The 18763-nt window shown below is 33.7% G+C and overlaps 1 protein-coding gene across 3 annotated transcripts in view; it reads right to left on the bottom strand.

Moving 5' to 3' along the window:
* Positions 1 to 2479: 2479 nt before the first annotated feature.
* CCDC102B (coiled-coil domain containing 102B) overlaps positions 2480 to 18763 on the bottom strand; it is a 342881-nt gene continuing 326597 nt past the window's right edge. For all 3 annotated transcript variants that reach the window (XM_025365511.1, XM_025365512.1, XM_025365513.1), the window contains one exon: positions 2480 to 3645. In XM_025365511.1, coding sequence (XP_025221296.1) covers positions 3538 to 3645 — 108 coding nt within the window. In that variant the 3' untranslated portion in view covers positions 2480 to 3537. The remainder of the gene's footprint in view (positions 3646 to 18763) is intronic.

The following is an 18763-nucleotide window of genomic DNA, read 5'->3' as shown; positions in this document are numbered from 1 at the left end:
ACCTGCTCTAACCAATTGAATCTGAGGGAAGCAGTTGTCTGATGCCCCAGCAATCCTCCTACAGGAAAAAGCTCAAGGCTGACTCCTGAGTATTGAGAGGTTACTTGGAACAAGAGAGAGGCCAAGCCAGCAGCTGTATTCATCACCCAAGATGAGGTATCAGATAAGAGATTGAAGTCGTCTTGGATGCCTGGAACCCAGGAAGTCTCCTAGTAAAATGCAGCTGTAAGACTCACCCCATGGGTTGAGTGGAAGCACTACCTAGCTAAACCCAGAAAACCAACAAAACAGTGGTAAGCAATACAAACATATTTTAAGCTACTAAGTTTCAAGGTAATTTGTTTTGTAGCAGTAGATATCTGAAACAGAAATTGGTACCAGAAAATGCAGTGCTGCCATAACAAAAAAATAAAATATGTAGTATTGGTTTACAAACCATGGACAAGTGGACACTGAAAAGGCAGTGAGGGGATTCATGAAAGCTGTAAAAGTGACAGAGAAATTATTACTGGAGGCTGGACAAATAAGGGAAATTCTGACACATGCAACATGAATAAACCTTGAGGACATTATGCCAGCTGAAATAAGCCAGTAACAAAGATAAAATACTATATGATCCCATTTATATGAGGTATCTAAAGGAGACATATTCCTAGAAAGGTGCTGAGAAGAGGAAAAATGGGGAGTTGTTTAATGGGCATAGAATTTTCAGCTTTATGAGATGAAATATTTCTAGGTAATGGCAGCATAACACTGACTATACTTAACACTACTGAGCTGTACACTTAGAAAGCATAAGGTGGTAAAATTATGTGTTTTTCAGCACAATTACAATTTTTAAAAAATCTCTATTGATCATCTGTCTCTATCTCTATCTATCTAATCTATCATCTATCTATCTATCATCTATCTATCTATCTATCTATCTATCTATCTATCTATCTATCTATCTGCCTGCCTATCTATCTATCATCTATTATCTATCTATCATCTATTTATCTATCTATCTATCTATCTATCTATCTATCTATCTATCTATCTAAATTAAGAGGCTTCTATTACCCCAGCACCCCAGGGTAGGCAGGATGTCTGAGAAGAGAGAGACTCAGAAGGCAAAAGGGTCGTTTATTCTGCAAAAAGGATGAATAGGAGACAAGCAGAAACTTACAGGGTAAAGCTCAAATTCACGTCTACCCTCTTGGGAACCAGCAGCCATTTAATTAGCATAAAGTGAAACCTCGAGTGACCCCAGCCAACATCACATACAGCAAAAGAACCACCATTCTGACCACAGCCAACTCACAGAATCTTCACTCATAGAAAATCATTGTTGTTTTCATTAAGTTTTGGCATTGATTGTTGCACACCAAGATATACCTGAAACAATATTTAGTTTCCAATATTTTGAAGGAAAATCACTGAAGCAAATATCTTTCTTAAGCCATTATCTGTACAAACCAAATGTTTACTATGCAACTTCAGCCTTGAATCAAGGTTAGTCTTCTTCCAGTACGTTCTTTCATAATCCTGTCCATTTAATGTATCACATCTCAACTTCCTCATCTGGTTTATGAGGATAGTAATTGTCTCCATTATATATGTCTTACGAAGATTAAACGAGTTAATACACCTGATACATCTAGACAATGCTTTGTTCATAGCAGCCCTGGAAGGGGTAGTTATCAATATGAGTCTGTACTGAGAGCATTGAGGAGTTGCCTCATTGGCCTATCACAATAGTGGAACTCTAGAATAGAAAAGAGAACATGATGTAATGTGAGAGTATAAAAACCCATTCCTCTTGGGTTCTGAGATTGTCAGATGAGCAAACCTTTCAGAAAAGAACCCCATTTTCCCCTTTATGTGCTTTTATCTAGAGATTGTGTTGTATGCAAGAAACTGTAGAAGTCTAATGATGAGGGATGGTGGCAGGGAGATTTGTTTTCCACTTGTGTTTAGGATCTTGAGAGGAAGATGTCTTGCCAGTTGCCCCACACCCACTTGGGGCACAGCCACAGAAAAGCACAGAAACATGGTCAGGCAAGGGGAACCCTAATATTTAGCTTCTCCCAACTGTATTTGGTTCTCATATGGGATTGTGCCTGAGATGAGACCTTGACCTGGGGCCCATCCTGAAGGCTCCATCTGGGTGAATTGCTTAGTCAGTTGGTTGATAGGGGATATGATGGGATAGAGGAGGTCATACCAGAAAGGGTTGAAATGGATCTAGTTCAACAGGAGGAGTGTTAAGCAAAGAGAGGGAAGTTCACATTTCAGCATCAGAACCCAGCAAGAGTACACAGTGACAAAATGGACTTCATTACTGCACAGCCCAGCAATCACACACCAGTGTGCCCTTGAAGGTCAGGCCCTTTGCCCCCAGTGCTGAGTTCCTACTAGTCATACAATCCCCCATGTTTGGGAGAGAAACAGGGAAAAAGTAAAGACTCAGTGAATGAAAAAGCCTTTTACAATGAGAGACTCTGATAAAAGTGGTCTTTATTCAGTAATGAATTAATAAGATTTCATTTTTTTTGGACTAATCAACGGAGAGGGAGATGAGTAAAACCAGCATGTTATTGACTGAGCTAAATCTTACAAGTTGCCTTCAGTTGAAAATAGGTATGGAAAATTATAAGTGTCTTTTTGTTCAAAATAACATTTCACCTTAAAAACTAAACATAAATATGAAGCAATAAGCTATAATGTATATAAAAGTTTTAAAGAAATATTCACATAACCACAATTTCCTAATTTTCTTTACTCCCACTACTCAAAGGGAAACCACAGCTTAATTGTGGCCTGATTTCTACCTAGATACTACTTTGCAATGCTGATGTCCTTCCATGATTTTACTGTAGAAATGTCTATCCAGATAAAAGTCAAAAGTCCTTTTAGTTTCTCAGCGATGTTTATAACCTGCCTTAGCTTCAATCACAGGTTATCTGTTACTTTAAAATACAAAACACTTTTTCTGATTGATCTGCTCACTTCTGTTTTACACAAAGAATTAGAAATGATTTATAAAATTATATAAGAAATGTATTGTTATGTCTCTAGAATGATTCTTTTTTGTTAATACAATCTGCCATCCCCACCACATAGACAGAAAACACCTACTTAAAAGTTTACCAATTACTTAAACAAACCAGTAGTTTTACTTAAAGTCAATGATTCTCTTGTTAATGACCAGCAACTTGTATGGTTTTCAACTTACTTTTTCTTGCCAATATTACAACTCTTTCAGATTTTATGTAAGAAGTATTCTGAAAGCTCCTTTTGACTTTCAAAATATTTACACATCTTAGAATTAAAGTTGTTTTTAAATGACATTTACGTTGTCTTTTTGAGAATATGCAGTATCTATTAAGCAAAAATTAGAAGAAGTCAAGAAGCCCATTACTTTGTGTATTGTCTAAGATTTTTTCATTAATATGTCTAGTTAATAAAAATAATTTTACTGATATTTAAGAAAAGGATATGGAAATGTCTTTATTTAAGGCCCTAATCTTTAATTCAGCATATTTTGTGAAAAAATTACCAGTTTTGCAAGTGCCTGAGTTCAGCCTCTAAGTTTTCATTTCTTTCTCTCTCTTCATTCAGAGACCTCTGGAGCTCACGGATCTGATTCAGGGAATCATCAAGCTGAAAGCAAAGTAGAAAATGCTTTAGTTAGGCTCAGGTGTTCTATAGTACATCATGGTGGCTACAGTAAATAACGTCTTATCATATACTTGAAAATTGCTAAGAGAATAGATTGTTTCTCACCACAAAACTATAAGTATTTGAGATAGTGCATATATTAAGTAACTTGATTAGCTATTCTACAATGTACACATTTAGCAAAACATGTTGTATATCATAAATATGTACAACTTTTACTTGTCAATTTAAAAATAAAATTTAAATTAAAAAACATGAGGATCCATTCTATATAAGACACAGTTTTCTGTCTCCATCTTAATAAGAAAAGCCCTTACTGAAAAAATAAAGTAGTTGAAATAAAATAACCCTTTAAAAACAAGGTGTATTTTTTGTATGATAGTAGCTTACCAGTAGTGTATGTGTTTCTTTTGTATATGTGCATGAATAAATGAAAATATTCATTTAATAGAGTTAACGTACATATTCAGTAATAAAACAAACCTCAAAATGATCTCTGAAATATCTGACAAAATCCTTTCTATGTAGCCACTCTTCCTCCATTTCCACTCTTGCCTCCCCTAGCTATAAGTCACTGAACTATAACTTGTGTGTTTTATTCCCATGGCTTTGAACAAAATACACATGTGTGTGTATACATATTCACATATACATACGCTAAGTGTATATATATATGCAAAATATATATATTATTGAAAATGTATCATTTTAATTGCTTTAACTAAAAAAGGTATTTCATGCTATATGTAATATTCTTGTTTTTTAAATCCAATGGCTAAGACTTGTCTGTAGTAATGTTTCCTCTGTGGTCTCTTTGTCCTCCCTGTATTATAGCACTGTATTAATATGCCATGACATATACACCTACCCTCTTTTCCATGAGTATTTACATTGTCTCCAGCCTTGCGATGCTCTGAACATTCATATATCCTAGGTCCCTTGGTATCCATAGGAGATTGGTTCCAAGACCTTCTGCAGATTTCGAGATCCACACATGCTCAAGTCACTAATATAAAATGGGATAGTATTTGCCAATTTCTATGCATATCCTCCTCTATATTTTAAATAGTCTCTAGATTACTTATAATACCTAATACAGTATATAATATATATAAATGGTATATAACTAGTTGTTGTTTTGTTTAGGGAATAATGACAAAAATCTGTACATGTTCAGTACAGATGCATTTTTAAAAAATATTTTTGATTTGTGGTTGATTGGTTGATTCCAATAATGTGGAATCCATGGATATGGAGGGCCAACTGGATAGATATATAGTAATGCACTGCATAATGACTTTCTGATTAAAAATGGATGCATATAAGGTAGTGGTCACATAAGATTTTAATGGAGCTATATAATGGAGCAGACTAAACCATCTAAATCTATGACCTTCACACAAAGACAAAATTGCCTAACGATGATATTTTCAGATTATATCCCTATTGTTGACACATGCACACACACACACACACAATTATATATTATATATAGAAATCCAATTTTTTTCCTATACAAACACATTTTGAAAGGTACCTTTGAAAGGTACATAAGTGCAACTATCTATCATCTGTTATACACACACACACGTCATATATGTATATATGTGTGTGTGTGTATAACAGATGATAGGTAGATATAGATGTGTTTCATCTGTTAAAACTTTTCTCTTGAGGCATGTGTAGGAGTAGAATCACCAGATTATACTTGTTATAATACTAAATTTCACAAGGTAATACCAAAATGTCTCCCAAAATTGTTTACTAATTTAACTCAATAAAATAATTAGAAGGGATCAAGTTTCATCACATTTTCATTAACTCTTGATGTGACATTTGAAAACTTTTATCAATCCCTGATCAATAATTATGTATAATACCTCTTTATATTTTTATTAGATTAATATTTTTCTTTTGTGTGTTTATTCAGGCATTTTGCTCATTACTCTATTTTGGCATTTTTCCATTTGTTTTTTTCTGTATATATTCATGTTATAATGTTAATACTATTCCTTTGTTGGTCACAAGAGTCCCAGGCATTTTTGGCAGGTTTGTAATTTTTTTTCCATTTAAGAGATCTTTGGTTTAATCATAGTTATTTTTATTAAATTATGAAATACATCAATATTTTCTCTTACAGTTGGGACTTTTACTCCAACTATAGAAAAATGTTATTCTGTATTTTCACTATTTTTTTTTCATATTTTGCACTTGTCATTTATGTTCTTGATCAAGCAGGAGTTAATTTTCACATTATGTGAGATAGAAATCCAATTTTATTGTTTTCCTATACAAACACATTTTGAAAGGTACATAAGTGCAAATATTGAATAGAGTTCTCTCAATTGATCTGACATATCAAATCTGTCATATGTCAAAATTCTGTATATTTCATGTATAAAGTTTCTTTTATAAAGTCTGACAGCAGACCCTCCCTTTTTTGGATAATTTATTTGGTCCTGCATATTGCCTGAATTACTATAGCTTTCATTATAAATTTTGACATACAATAGTAAAAGATCCCTTTTCCCAGTTCTTTTCCCTCAGAAATATCTTGATTATTCTTGATTCTTTATAAATTTCAAAAACAGCATAGCAAATTTCATGAAGAACTATATTTGTATTTAACCTGGAGTTTCATTAACTCTATGGGATAATTTAAGTATATTTGACATTATTTCAGTATTTAATGCTTTTGCCCAAAATACAGTGTATTTTAAATTTTACTTAGGTCATCTTTAAGGCTTCTCAACTAAATATATAATTTTCTCCTTAGAAGCCTTGCAAAGTTTCTTCTCAGGAGGTTTAATTTTATTAAATTTAGTTTTAGGAATTTTATATCTTATGATATTAAACTATTTTAAAGTTATTTTTCCAAAAAATAAAATAAAAATGTATTTTACAAGTTTTGTTGTATGTGTCTAGTAAGTAAATTGCCTTATTAGGCCAGGAAAAGAGACTCACATCTACAATCTAAGCACTTTGGGAGGCTGAGGCAGAAGGATTACTTGAAGCCACAAGTTCAAGACCTGCCTGGACCAGGTAGTGGGACCCCATTTCTTAAAGAAAAAATAAAAATAGCCAGGCCTGGTGGCACATGCCTGTAGTCTCAGCTACTTGGTAAGCTGAGGCAGGAAGATGGCTTGGGCCCAGGAATTCAGGATTATGGTGAGCTATGATTGTACCACTGTACACCAGCCTGAGTGACAGAGCAAGGCCCTGTCTCTAAAATAAATAGTCTTATTAACTGAACATTTGTTTTACTGAAACTTAACACCTAGGTAAACATTCCTTGGTTTTCTAAAAATTAGCCTTTTTTTTTTCTCCTAATTGAAATAAGGTATTTTAAGATAAGCTCCATTGCATTTTGAAATATTTCTTTAAGCTTTGAAATCAATTAGGGTTCATATTACAGTTTTCCCATGTGTGTCTTAGAGCAAGTTTCATATCCACAGAGAGCCTAATACTCTCCACCTTTAAAATGGTTGTGCTTATAGTCATGTTATGAAGATGAAATAAGATAAAATTTATAGATTGCATTATGTGGTACTGGATATGAAGCATTTAGCATACGTTATCTAACCTAAACTTGTTTTAGTAGAAGGACAATGAAAATTAATGTGAAATGTAATTATGGGTACTGCTATTATAAGTGATTCTTGGCTACACCGTGAAGGCACTATCGTGACTAGGCAAGTTAATGCAGTAAAATGAGCATTTAATATCTGAACTGCAGCAGTCATCTTACAGGCAGAATATCCCACAAGGTAAAAATAGAAAGAACAACACTTAATCTAAGGTGATGACTAAAACAAAGCAGAAATGATAGATTCACAAGGTTTTAGAAGTTTTCAACAAGGGTGATATGCATGAGCATCTCATCTTATTGAAGTGCTATTTCGTCCTGTATACTAACCAATTGAAATTATATGCAAACATTGTGAGTTGAATTACAATGAATCTGTCTGTAATTTGCTCCTTCAACTCTTGGCTCATAGACAATATCAGGGTTTTAGACATGCAGATTTAAGACCGTGCGCGGTGGCTCATGCCTGTAATACCAACACTTTCGGAGGCCGAGGCAGGTGGATCACTTGAGTGAGGAGTTCAAGACCAGCCTAACCAACATAGTGAAACCTCACCTCTACTAAAAATACAAAAATTAGCTGGGCATGGTGGCGGGCGCCTGTAATCCCAGCTACTCAGGAGGCTGAGGCAGGAGAATTGTTTGAACTCGGCAGGCGGAGGTTGCAATGAGCCGAGATTGAGCCACCGCACTCCAGCCTGGGCAACAGAGTGAGACTCGGTCTCAAAAAAATAAAAAAAAAAATGCAACGCAAAATTTAAGCAATGGACCCTGACATACTCTAAATAAGCTCTGAGGTCTTGGCTTTGAACTGCTCTTTTTAGGAAAAAAATCCACAACAAAAAGTATCTTCCTCGAGTACTACTAATTGTGTTTTTCCAGGTTAACCATTAAAATGTTTTAAGAAGTGTTTTATTTGCTAAGTGGCCAGGTCGTTTTCTTCTTGGCCTTACTGGGGCTTCCATGGGGTGGATTTGTGTGGTTTTATTCTCCTCCCTTCCACACAGTAATTTTTAGCACCTTTATTCTTCCAATTGAATATTTTACAATGTTGGGGAATTTTCCACACATATTCAGCTTACAGACAAAAATCTTGCTTTTCCCTTGAAGTAGATTGCTGATCCTTGGCACTATAGAATAAACCACTAATTTCAGTATTTATTAAAATTGCAAGAAATATCAATCCTCCTCTATACAAAGTCAAACCATTGTTAAAGATAACCAGATCCCAATTGATTGATCTCTGTACCAGCGTTATTAAAGTGAAATCAATTTAAATTTAGAAGGAATTATATAGATTTAAGGGGTGTGGGGGAGAGGAGGTTTTTTTTAAGTACCCTGATGGAGAAATGGTATTCTGTAAACTCTTCTCATCAAGTATTTATGCTTACAGAATGAACATTTTGTTTATATCATAATGAACTCCCAAATAATATTTAGTCTTATTTCTGAATTTCAAGCATTTGGACATTTTTTCAGTAATACCCACATTTCATTGCTATCTATAACTCCTAATTCACAGAGATGGCACAAGTTTACTTTCTTACCATAGAAGTTTCCCCTTGTATCAAACTCACACATATTTGTTGATTTCACTTTTCTTAGTTTCCATTTTCTATGGAGAAACCAGAATGTTTAACATTCATGCCTCATTAAAAATTTATTTTTAGAAAGATTTTCATTCTGTTATATAGGTTCAAGATTAAAAATGCAATTAGGTAATAGGCTAATAATAATGTTTGACTAATATTATTCTGGACCCTCAACTTATTTTACATTTTCATCTTCTCACCTGTATACCTACTGGAAAAAAAAAACAACCACCACTTATTTGGCATTACAGTGCCAGTACTTAGGACAGTTCCTAAATAATTTAATAGATGAATGAGAAATGTTCCTTTTAAACTTTTTCTTTGATTCATAAATTTTTAAATTCTGCTCTATTATTTTAGATTTTAGTATTTGAATATCAATGTGGGCTATGATATTTAGGAAGTTAACTTACAGGTATTATTAGATATTTAAGAAACATTTTAGTAGTTTGATAGGAATAGCATTTAAGCTGTAAGTTGCTTTGGGCACTATGGCCATTTATGCAATATTGATTCTTCCTATCCATGAACATGAAATTATTTTCCATTTGTTTGTGTCATATCTGATTTATTTGAGCAGTGTAACTCTCATTGTAGAGATCTTTTACCTCCCTGGTTAGATGTATTCCTAGGTATTTTATTCTTTTGGGGGCTATTGTGAAGGGCACTACATTCCTTATATGACTCTAGGCTCAGATGTTGGTGTTTAAGAATGCTACTGATTATTGTACATTGATTTTGTATCCTGAAACTTTGCTGAAGTTTTTTATCAGATCAAGGAGCTTTTGGGAACAGACGATGAGGTTTTTTAAGATATAGAATCATGTCATCTGCAAACAGGGATAGTTTGACATTCTCTCGTCCAATTTGGATGCCTTTTATTTCTCTCTTGCCTGATAGCTCTAGTCAGGACTTCTCATACTATGTTGAATAGGAGTGGTGAGACAAGGCATCTTTGTCTTGTACTGGTTTTCACAGGGAATGCTTCTGGCTTTTGCCCATTCAGTGTAATGTTGGTTGTGGGTTTGTCTTAGATGGCTCTTATTATTTTGAAGCATGGTCCTTCAATGCCTAGTTTATTGAGGGTTTTTAACATGAAGGGATATTCGATTTTAGTGAAAGTGTTTGCAGTATCTATTGAGATAATCACGTGGTTTTTGTCCTTAGCTCTCTTCATGTGATGAATCACATTTATTGATTGCCATCCCAGGGATAAAGCCTACTTGATCGTGGTGCATTAGCTTTTTGATATGATGGCAGATTCAGTTTGCTAGTATTTTGTTGAGGACTTTTTGTATCTATGTTCATTGAGCATATTGGCCTGAAGTTTTTGTTTGCTGTTGTTGTGTCTCTGCAAAAAGAGCCTAAATAGCAAAGGCAATTCTAAGCAAAAAGAACAAAACTGGAGACATCACATTACCCAACTTCAAATTATACCACAAGGCTACAGTAACCAAAACAGCATGGTACTGATACAAAAATAGACACATAGACCAATGGAATAGAATAGAGATCCCGGAAATAATGGCACATGCATATAACTATCTGATCTTCAACAAAACTGACAAAAACAAGCAATGGCAAAAGGACTCCCTATCGAATAAATGATGCTGGGATAACTGGCTAGCCATATGCAGAAGATTGAAACTGGATCCCTTTCTTATATCATATACAAAAATCAACTCAAGATGAATTATAAAGACTTAAATGTAAAACCTGAAACTATAAAAACCCTGGAATATAACCTAGGAAATACCATTCTGTACATAGGACCTGACAAATATTTCACTGACAAAGATGCCAAAAGCAATTGCAACAAAAGCAAAAATTGACAAATGGGATCTAATTAAAGACCTTCTGAACAGCAAAATAAAGTATCATAAGAGTAAACAGACAACCTACAGAATAAGAGAAAGTTTTTGCAAACCATTCATCTGACAAAGGTCTAATATCTGGAATGCATGAGGACCTTAAAAAATTTACAAAAGAAAAACACCATTAAAAAGTGGGCCGAGGACATAGACAGTTCTGAAAAGAAGACATTCATGCATCCAATAAAAAATGCTCACCCTAATTATTAGAGAAATGCAAATAAAAACCACAATGAGATACCATCTTATACCAGTCACAATGGCTATTATTTACCAGTCAAAACATAATAGATGCTGGAGAGGTTTCAGAGGATAGGGAATGCCTATACATTTTGGGTGGGAGTGTAAATTAGTTCAGCCATTCTGGGAAAGCAGTGTGGTGATTCCTCCAAATACTTAAAACAGAATTACCGTTTGACCCAGCATTGGGTATATACTCAAAGGAGTATAAATCATTCTACCACAAAGACATAAGCATGCATATGGTCATTGCAGCACTATCCAAAATAGCAAAGACAATCAACTTATATGTCCATCAACAGTAGACTAAACAAAATGTGGTACACGTACACCATGGGACACTATGCAGCTATAAAAAAGAATGAGTTTATGTCTTTTGCAGCAACATAGATTGTGCTAGGGGTCATTATTCTAAGCAAAATAACACAGGAACAGAAAACCAAATACCATATGTTCTCACATATAAGTGGGAGCTAAACAACAAGAGCACATGGACACAAACAGGGAAACAACAGACACTGGGACCTACTTGAGGGTAGAGGGTGGGAAGAGGGAGAGGATCAGAAAAGATACCTATTGGGCGCTATGCTTATTATCTGGGTGATGAAGTAATCTGTATGCCACGCCCCTGTGACATGCAGTTTACCCATGTAAGAAACCTGCACATGTACCATCAAACCTAAAATAAAAGTAAAAAATAAAAAGGAAATATTTTGGTCCAACTATTAAAGACATTGGAGTTTGAATACAGTATGATACTTTAAGTAAAATTTATCTTTAAAATGTAAAAGTAATTAAAAAATGATTCATCAGTATAATTTGGTTTTTTTTGTGTTAAGAATGTGTATTTATGAACAGTCTATTGATTATTTAGTAAAGAACATAGTTATAATACATTTAAAACCATAATATTTAGAGTATTTTATCACAGAAGGAAATGATTAACATGTTAGTAATTTAAGTTTATTACATATTTTATTCACTGGAAAATTTGTATTCATTTTATCATAATTATATTTTTGTTGTCATTTGTTATGTTTTGATATATTGAATGCTTCATGAATAACTTACTATTGATACGTTTTAGGAACTGAATTGTGTTCCCTCCAACCCAAATTCATATATTGAAGCATTAAACCCCAATGTGACTGTATCTGGAAGTAGAGTAAGAAGGTAATTAAGGCTAAATGAAGTTGTAAGAGCGGGGCCCTAATGCAGTAGGACTGGTATTCAAATAAGAAGAGAAAGAGATTACAGGAGCGCACACACAACAATAAAAGGTGATGCAAGGTCTCGGCAAGAAGGCGGCAATCTGCAAACCAAGAAGAGGGGCCTCATGAAAGACCAACCTGGCTGGTACTTTGAGACTCTGAACGTACAGACTCCAGAAATGTGAAAAAATAAATTCCTGTTATTTAAGCTACTCAATTTGTGGTATTTCGTTATGGCAGCCCATGCTGCCTAATATAATATACATAAAGTAAAACAGAAACAATCATTTAGAGAGATTCATTGGCACTTAAGGAAGAGATCCCAAATCCCAAACGTGGTTCTCAACTGTTACTGTTCCTTTGTTTTGCATATGTAAACAGGAAGTCATGTGAGCTTCAGTTTCCTCATTTTAAAAAGGAAATAATAATGTTAAACTATCTCACACAGCAGAGGTAAGTTAACTATTAAAATCCTAAGGAAGCTCTCTATAAATATCAAAACACAGAAATAATGGTCCTCAGCATAGCTGTCTTCCTTCAATCAGTCTTTCTCAGAGTTATTCATTTCAAATATTTCATATTGGCTTCTCTGGAGGGAAAATACTTGTTGAATTTGGCAAATGTACAGGGTTTCCCAGGAGAACTATTACATGCATTTGCCATTTGAGACGACAATACATATTGAGAACATACTATGCCTTTGGCACCGTTTTCAATGCTTTCATTTAATCTGCACAATGGTCCTGTGATTAAGAACCAAAGTTATTGTGGCAAAATGAGAATATTGTGTTAATTGTTTTTGGAAGCAATGTTCATTAGAAGTAGAATCATGGTTCATTAGCGTTTGAACCAGACAGCTAGATTCCACAACCTCAAACTCTTAACCTCCAGCCTACAGTCAGTAGGATGCCTTGCTTTATGGCAGGTAAAAAGATTTATATTCAATTATGGAGATAGATTTTTACCATTAAATCATTCTTTCAATGTAGTATTGGTAATATATTTTTTTGCTTTGGTTTTGGTTTTGCCCTTGTTCTTTCTAAAAAGCTGGCCACATACTCAATGCAATAGCTGGGAATGTTTTTAAAAAATTACTTTCATGGACCCCTTAGCAGACATTCTGAACTAAGATCTCAGGGGCAGTTCTCACGCAATTTATTTCCACTTCCTTCAGGTGATTCTGTGCTTATAAAATCTGAAAACAACCGGGATGTATTGTAGAACTTTTAAGAAAATTCTTTCAGGCTTAATTAGGGATAGGAACAGCATTTCCATAGCGTTGCCACACATACATTATTCTCAAGCTTTGCTTTTCAAATCTCTTTCAAAAGTTTATTTCATAAATACTACTCATCATATTTCTTTTAAGAATAAACTCCCTACACTCAACCCCTGAAAATAATTCAGTAGATCTGTGGCCCATTGTTTAAGGAAGTGGAGATTATTATAGTAATCTGGAGTGACAGAAATGGTTATAATTACACACTTCTTAAGTGAATTTATGATTCAGGGTACTGAGGTACAGGGTGCTGAGTATTGAGCTAATATAAATTCTTTTTAAAGACCACCATGATTTTGTTAGAGAAAAGTAGGACAGGTAAAGCTGTTAGGTGATGAATGCTGGGGATGCAGTAAGACATGGTGGTAGCTTTAAAGTAATAGCCATGTAGATAAGACCAAATGAGAAGGTTTGAGGAAACATTGCTGCCAAATCTTCTCCAGTTGTGATTTCATCTTAGTGGCAGCTTTGAGGTATGAAACAGGTTGCTTTGGCCATTAGAAATCTGAAGTTATCCCTTAAATTTTACTTTATTTAAATTTTTTCATCTGCCAGTTTGGTGAAATTTCATTCCTATGTTGTAAATCTGAGTGTTTAATATATAATTCAATAATTTATTGTAATATTATTTTATGACTTCTTATTATGTGATTTTTGAAAAAGAGAACTTCCCAGTTTTTCCATGCTGCTCCTCCTCCATTCGTTCCACCCTTCTTTTCTTCCTTTCAAACCTGGTTAGAAAATGTTCTATACCAAATGGCTGATGGTAATGAATACAACCACGAATAAGTCAGAGGAGACCCTTGCTGCCTTAGTTCTGACATTCAAATTGGGGTAGTAGCAAGGAGAGAGGAAAACAACAACAAAAAATCCATAACTCAACAGGGTAATTTGTGATAAACTCCAAGGAAAAAATAAACACAGTGATGTAAGAGGAACTGACCGCCTGGTTTGGAAAGGGCTGAATAACATCACAACTAGAAGAACTAGTGAAGCAAGAGCAAACCAACCCCAAAGCTAGCAAAACACAGCAAATAAGAGCAATTGAGACATGAAAAACTATGCAAAAGGTCAGTGAATCCAGGAGGTGGTTATTTGAAAAAATTCGTAAGATGGACTGCTAGCTAGGCTACAAAAGAAAAAAAGAGAGAAGTAAAGATATGTAAGCTGAAATGCTAATGGTCAGAATCCAGGCACGTAACAATCTGGGGGCATAGAAAGGAGTTAGGGTTTTGTCCCAAGTTGAATGGAAGGGCTTTGGGCATTAAACAAGCCAATCATTTATAGCGGGTCCACAGGGGAAGCTGGAAGATGAAATAGTAAACTTTTGTAGAAATACAGGAAAAGATCAAAGGAGCAGTAATCTAGAGTGATAAAAATGGTTATATAATATAGCGGGCAAACTTGTATCCAATACGCATAGGTCATGTTAACCATAAGTCCAAGACACACTATCGGGGTAACTATAAGAGGAACTGGTAAAAATTATAAATAACAACATGTCAGCATAAACCTGATAAAGAATTATGAAAAACAGGACATCTGAGTAAGCTCAATGTAACTAATGCAAATAGAGTACATGCTGTGTACTAAAAGTAGGATGATATATAATAAGTGCTGCTTTGATTCTGTAATAAGAGATAAAATACCCTTCAACTTTCTGACTGCTTACCTGCATGTATTAAAATCTTTTTTTTTTTTTTTTTTTTTTGCTCAGTAACATAATAGCTAATGCCATATTTATGATTTTGCATGTTCCTTTGGGCCTTGATTTCTTTTAACTCTAACACTCTAACCTACTTCTCTCCTCTTTCTGACAGCAACAGTAATGGCAGGAACTTTTCAGGCATTTGCTTTTTCTCTTTCTTTTTCAGTCCAGCTTGAAGCTTCCTACCTGTGGGCTCTCATATGCCTCTTACCTCACCCAGGTTTAAAAATTAGATTCAAAATGGTAGAGAGGCTACTGATATTGATACCATTTATTTTTAATTTAACCTTTCAGAAACGAATTTTTTAAGTTTAATAACATAGCAACCAATCTTAAAAAACACAGAGATTAATTTTGTCTCATTCATCTAAGTAAAAATAAGACAACTTCAATATCCACATAATCACAAACCTTTAACACATTTTAAACCCTGCTTATCAAACATACTTCTACTACAGAGTGATAAAATCAATAGATATGGTTGGAGGTAGAATACGTATTAGTAAAGGAATCAACCGATTCAAGAATTTCTGTCAAATATCCAGAGGATAGTTAACGAGAAATCTCAATAATCCTTTTGCTTGATCTTGTTATTGACTAAACTGACATTTTAATACCATCAAATTGATCAAAACCTTAGCCACAGAGTCAAATTTAACACTGAGAAAGTCATCACACTAAAACAAACAAACAAAAAAACCTGCATCTAATCTAAATCTAAATCGATATAATTTGTTTAATGTGCCTCAATGTTTCAAAAATAAAAAAATACAAGAAATAAATATTATATGTAACTTTGACTCATGAGTTTTCACATAAAAATAAAATATTGGTTTAGTAGCAATAGTGAAATGGGTAATGCCACCAGGCACACCTAAAAGGATAAATGATAATAAAATATTAGGGATTAACTTTTCAGAAGATTTTGCAGTTGAAAAATAAACTTCAGTGTATATATATCATTCCTCATTTAATATATAAGTTCATTTTATGGTCCGTTAAATCAGGGTACCTTATAAGTCTTTCCCCCGCCTCATAAAAGATCTAAGATTTATCTCATAGAGTAAATGAAGTAAAGAAAATTTAGTCTAAGCAACATAATTTAATTGCAAAAGTAAAGGTGGCCCAATCAGGATTTGAATGAAATATCTTATATAACTTTAGAATTAGAGAGTAGGAAAAAATCCTTACTATTACATTAACATATTGTGATGATTCATTGCCATATTTTCCTCTAATAATTTTGTAAAACGTGAGTTCCCAAGATTTGTTTCTACTGCTAACAATACTTCAAAATAGAGACTAGAAGTAATAAAGGGCAAAAATAAGTTTATTAAACATTGAATAACTAAATTTCAATTAAATAAAATGGAAGAGCAAATATATAATCATGCATTTTGTGGCTACTTGAGACATTATAATACATCAAAATATTGAAGAGCACGTAAGAAACTTTAGGTAATCTAACCAAATCCACACATATAATTAAAAAGAGTACAACCATCTAATCAAAAAGAGTACAACCATCCAATCTAAAACATCAATATAATAATATCGAATGGTACCAATAGTGATAGAAAATATTCGGAGATGCAGAAAACTTAGAATAAATAATAGATGTTTATTTTGGTAAGTAACCTATGATAGCAAAACAACAATGGACACATGTCCCAAATTAGTGAAATAATTAAAATATTGGTATATCTGTGTTAGAATAATATTCAAGAAACAAAATAACTTTGGAAAAAATGTATATTATTATATAATGTTAATTTAATGAAAGCAAGCTCTACAACTGCATATAGGGTAGGATCTTAATATTAAAATAAATACATGCTGTTTTCCTATGGCTTTCACTTTTCTAACTCCAATGGAATACTCTAGATAGCTTTGTGTCTTCAATTAGATATTCTAGATCTAAAATCTGGAAAGTGACATTTTCACGATGGAGATGACATATGGTTGCAACGTAGTAAGCACAGGAACCCCCCTGCTGCACTGTCTGAATGGTTCTTTAGTAACCAGTGATAAGAAGTGACAAAAATATGCAAGGGCTTTGCTAATGACAAGAGCAACTGATGAAAGGAAAAGATTAGTATATATTTAATAAAAACTGTAGCCTAATCAAACATTGAGCCACTCAACAATGTTTAAGATTTATGGATATGCATTTATGAAATATCTGAAGAAATAATTGACTCTATTTTTCATTGAAACAAGTTTTATATAATGCCTTTAATGCATATTTGTTAGGAATACAAAGACGATGTTGGAGAGTGTGTGTGTGAATGCTTGTGTATATTAATAAATATACAGAGAGAATATCTAAATCAGTGTGTAAATGCATTTATACACAAAAACACAGTTGTATAGAGGTGGATATGAAATATGTGACTGAATAGACATGGTTGGAAGGAAATACTGTAAAAAGTTAGTGGAAAATGATCCCTAGCAAGTAGGATTATGGGTGCTTTATATCTTTATGTTTGTATAGTTCATCTTTTAAAGAGGGTATGTATATATTTGGTCAAGAAAAATGTTAATAACCAAAATTATGAGAATGGTGGGAATATGAATTGGAGCACATTTTGGAAGGCATTTCTAAATCTAAGCCATACCAAAAGCCCTAAAATATTCATGTTTTATTCATTATGTATTGGAATGTATGAGAAATAATATCAGAAACACATAAAACATTTTGCACAAATAGACTCCATTATGATCATGAAAAATTCAAATTAACCTAAATGGTAACTGAAAATATTATGTTTAATTATAGTCTGCAGACATTAAAATGGAACGTTCTGCAGACATTAAAATGTTTATTCAGATTTCATAGGGCCATTTTATGCTATTTGAGTTGACAATCCTCACAACACTGTGCATAATTTATGACATTTCTTGCAAAAAATTATTATATATAAAAATAAAAACAAAAATACCAATAAAATAGTGATAGAGGTGGCTGTGATATTATTAATTATTCATTTTGTTGCTTAAACATTTTGATATTTTATAAATTTGTTTCAAGCTCTTATAAAATTTACAATAAAAAAGTCAACATTTAATTTAATTTGAAGGATGTTTTAAAAGCAATGGAAAGTACCTGAGGTGTAATCCAGGCTTTTACAATCTCTCATCTGGTCTATGTCAAAGACCTAGGTGGGGTTATTGTGACCATTTAGCCCCAAGTAACAAGTCCCTCAATAGCCCCCAGTGCTACAAGATTAGACTCAGTATTCAGATTAACACACAAAGCCTCCTCCAATGTACTGTCTTCTCTCACCTTCTATCAGGGTAACCTATTTTGTTATATTCTGAATTTTTCTATTTCTCTATACAAAACAAGGCTGACTTGTTGTTGGTGGTATTTGTTTTATTATTTCTCTTCCCTCATGCCTTTGCTCATGTTCTTTCTTCTTTTGTTAACCTTCTCATAAATCACCTTAGAATCCCGATACAATGAAAATAACGACTCAGTGAGTCTCAGGTGGGGCTCAAAATGTTTACATTTCAACCAGTCTCCAGGTGATACTGATGCTGATGCCGCTTGTCCTTGGAACACACTTGGAAGAGCAGTACAATTACTCTGGCTTGACAGATGTCGCTTTCA

Source organism: Theropithecus gelada, chromosome 18 (assembly GCF_003255815.1).
Source record: "Theropithecus gelada isolate Dixy chromosome 18, Tgel_1.0, whole genome shotgun sequence".
Classification (NCBI taxonomy): Eukaryota; Metazoa; Chordata; class Mammalia; order Primates; family Cercopithecidae; genus Theropithecus; species Theropithecus gelada.
The sequence above is the reverse complement of the archived record's forward strand: the minus strand, read 5'-3'. Positions and strand labels throughout refer to the sequence as shown.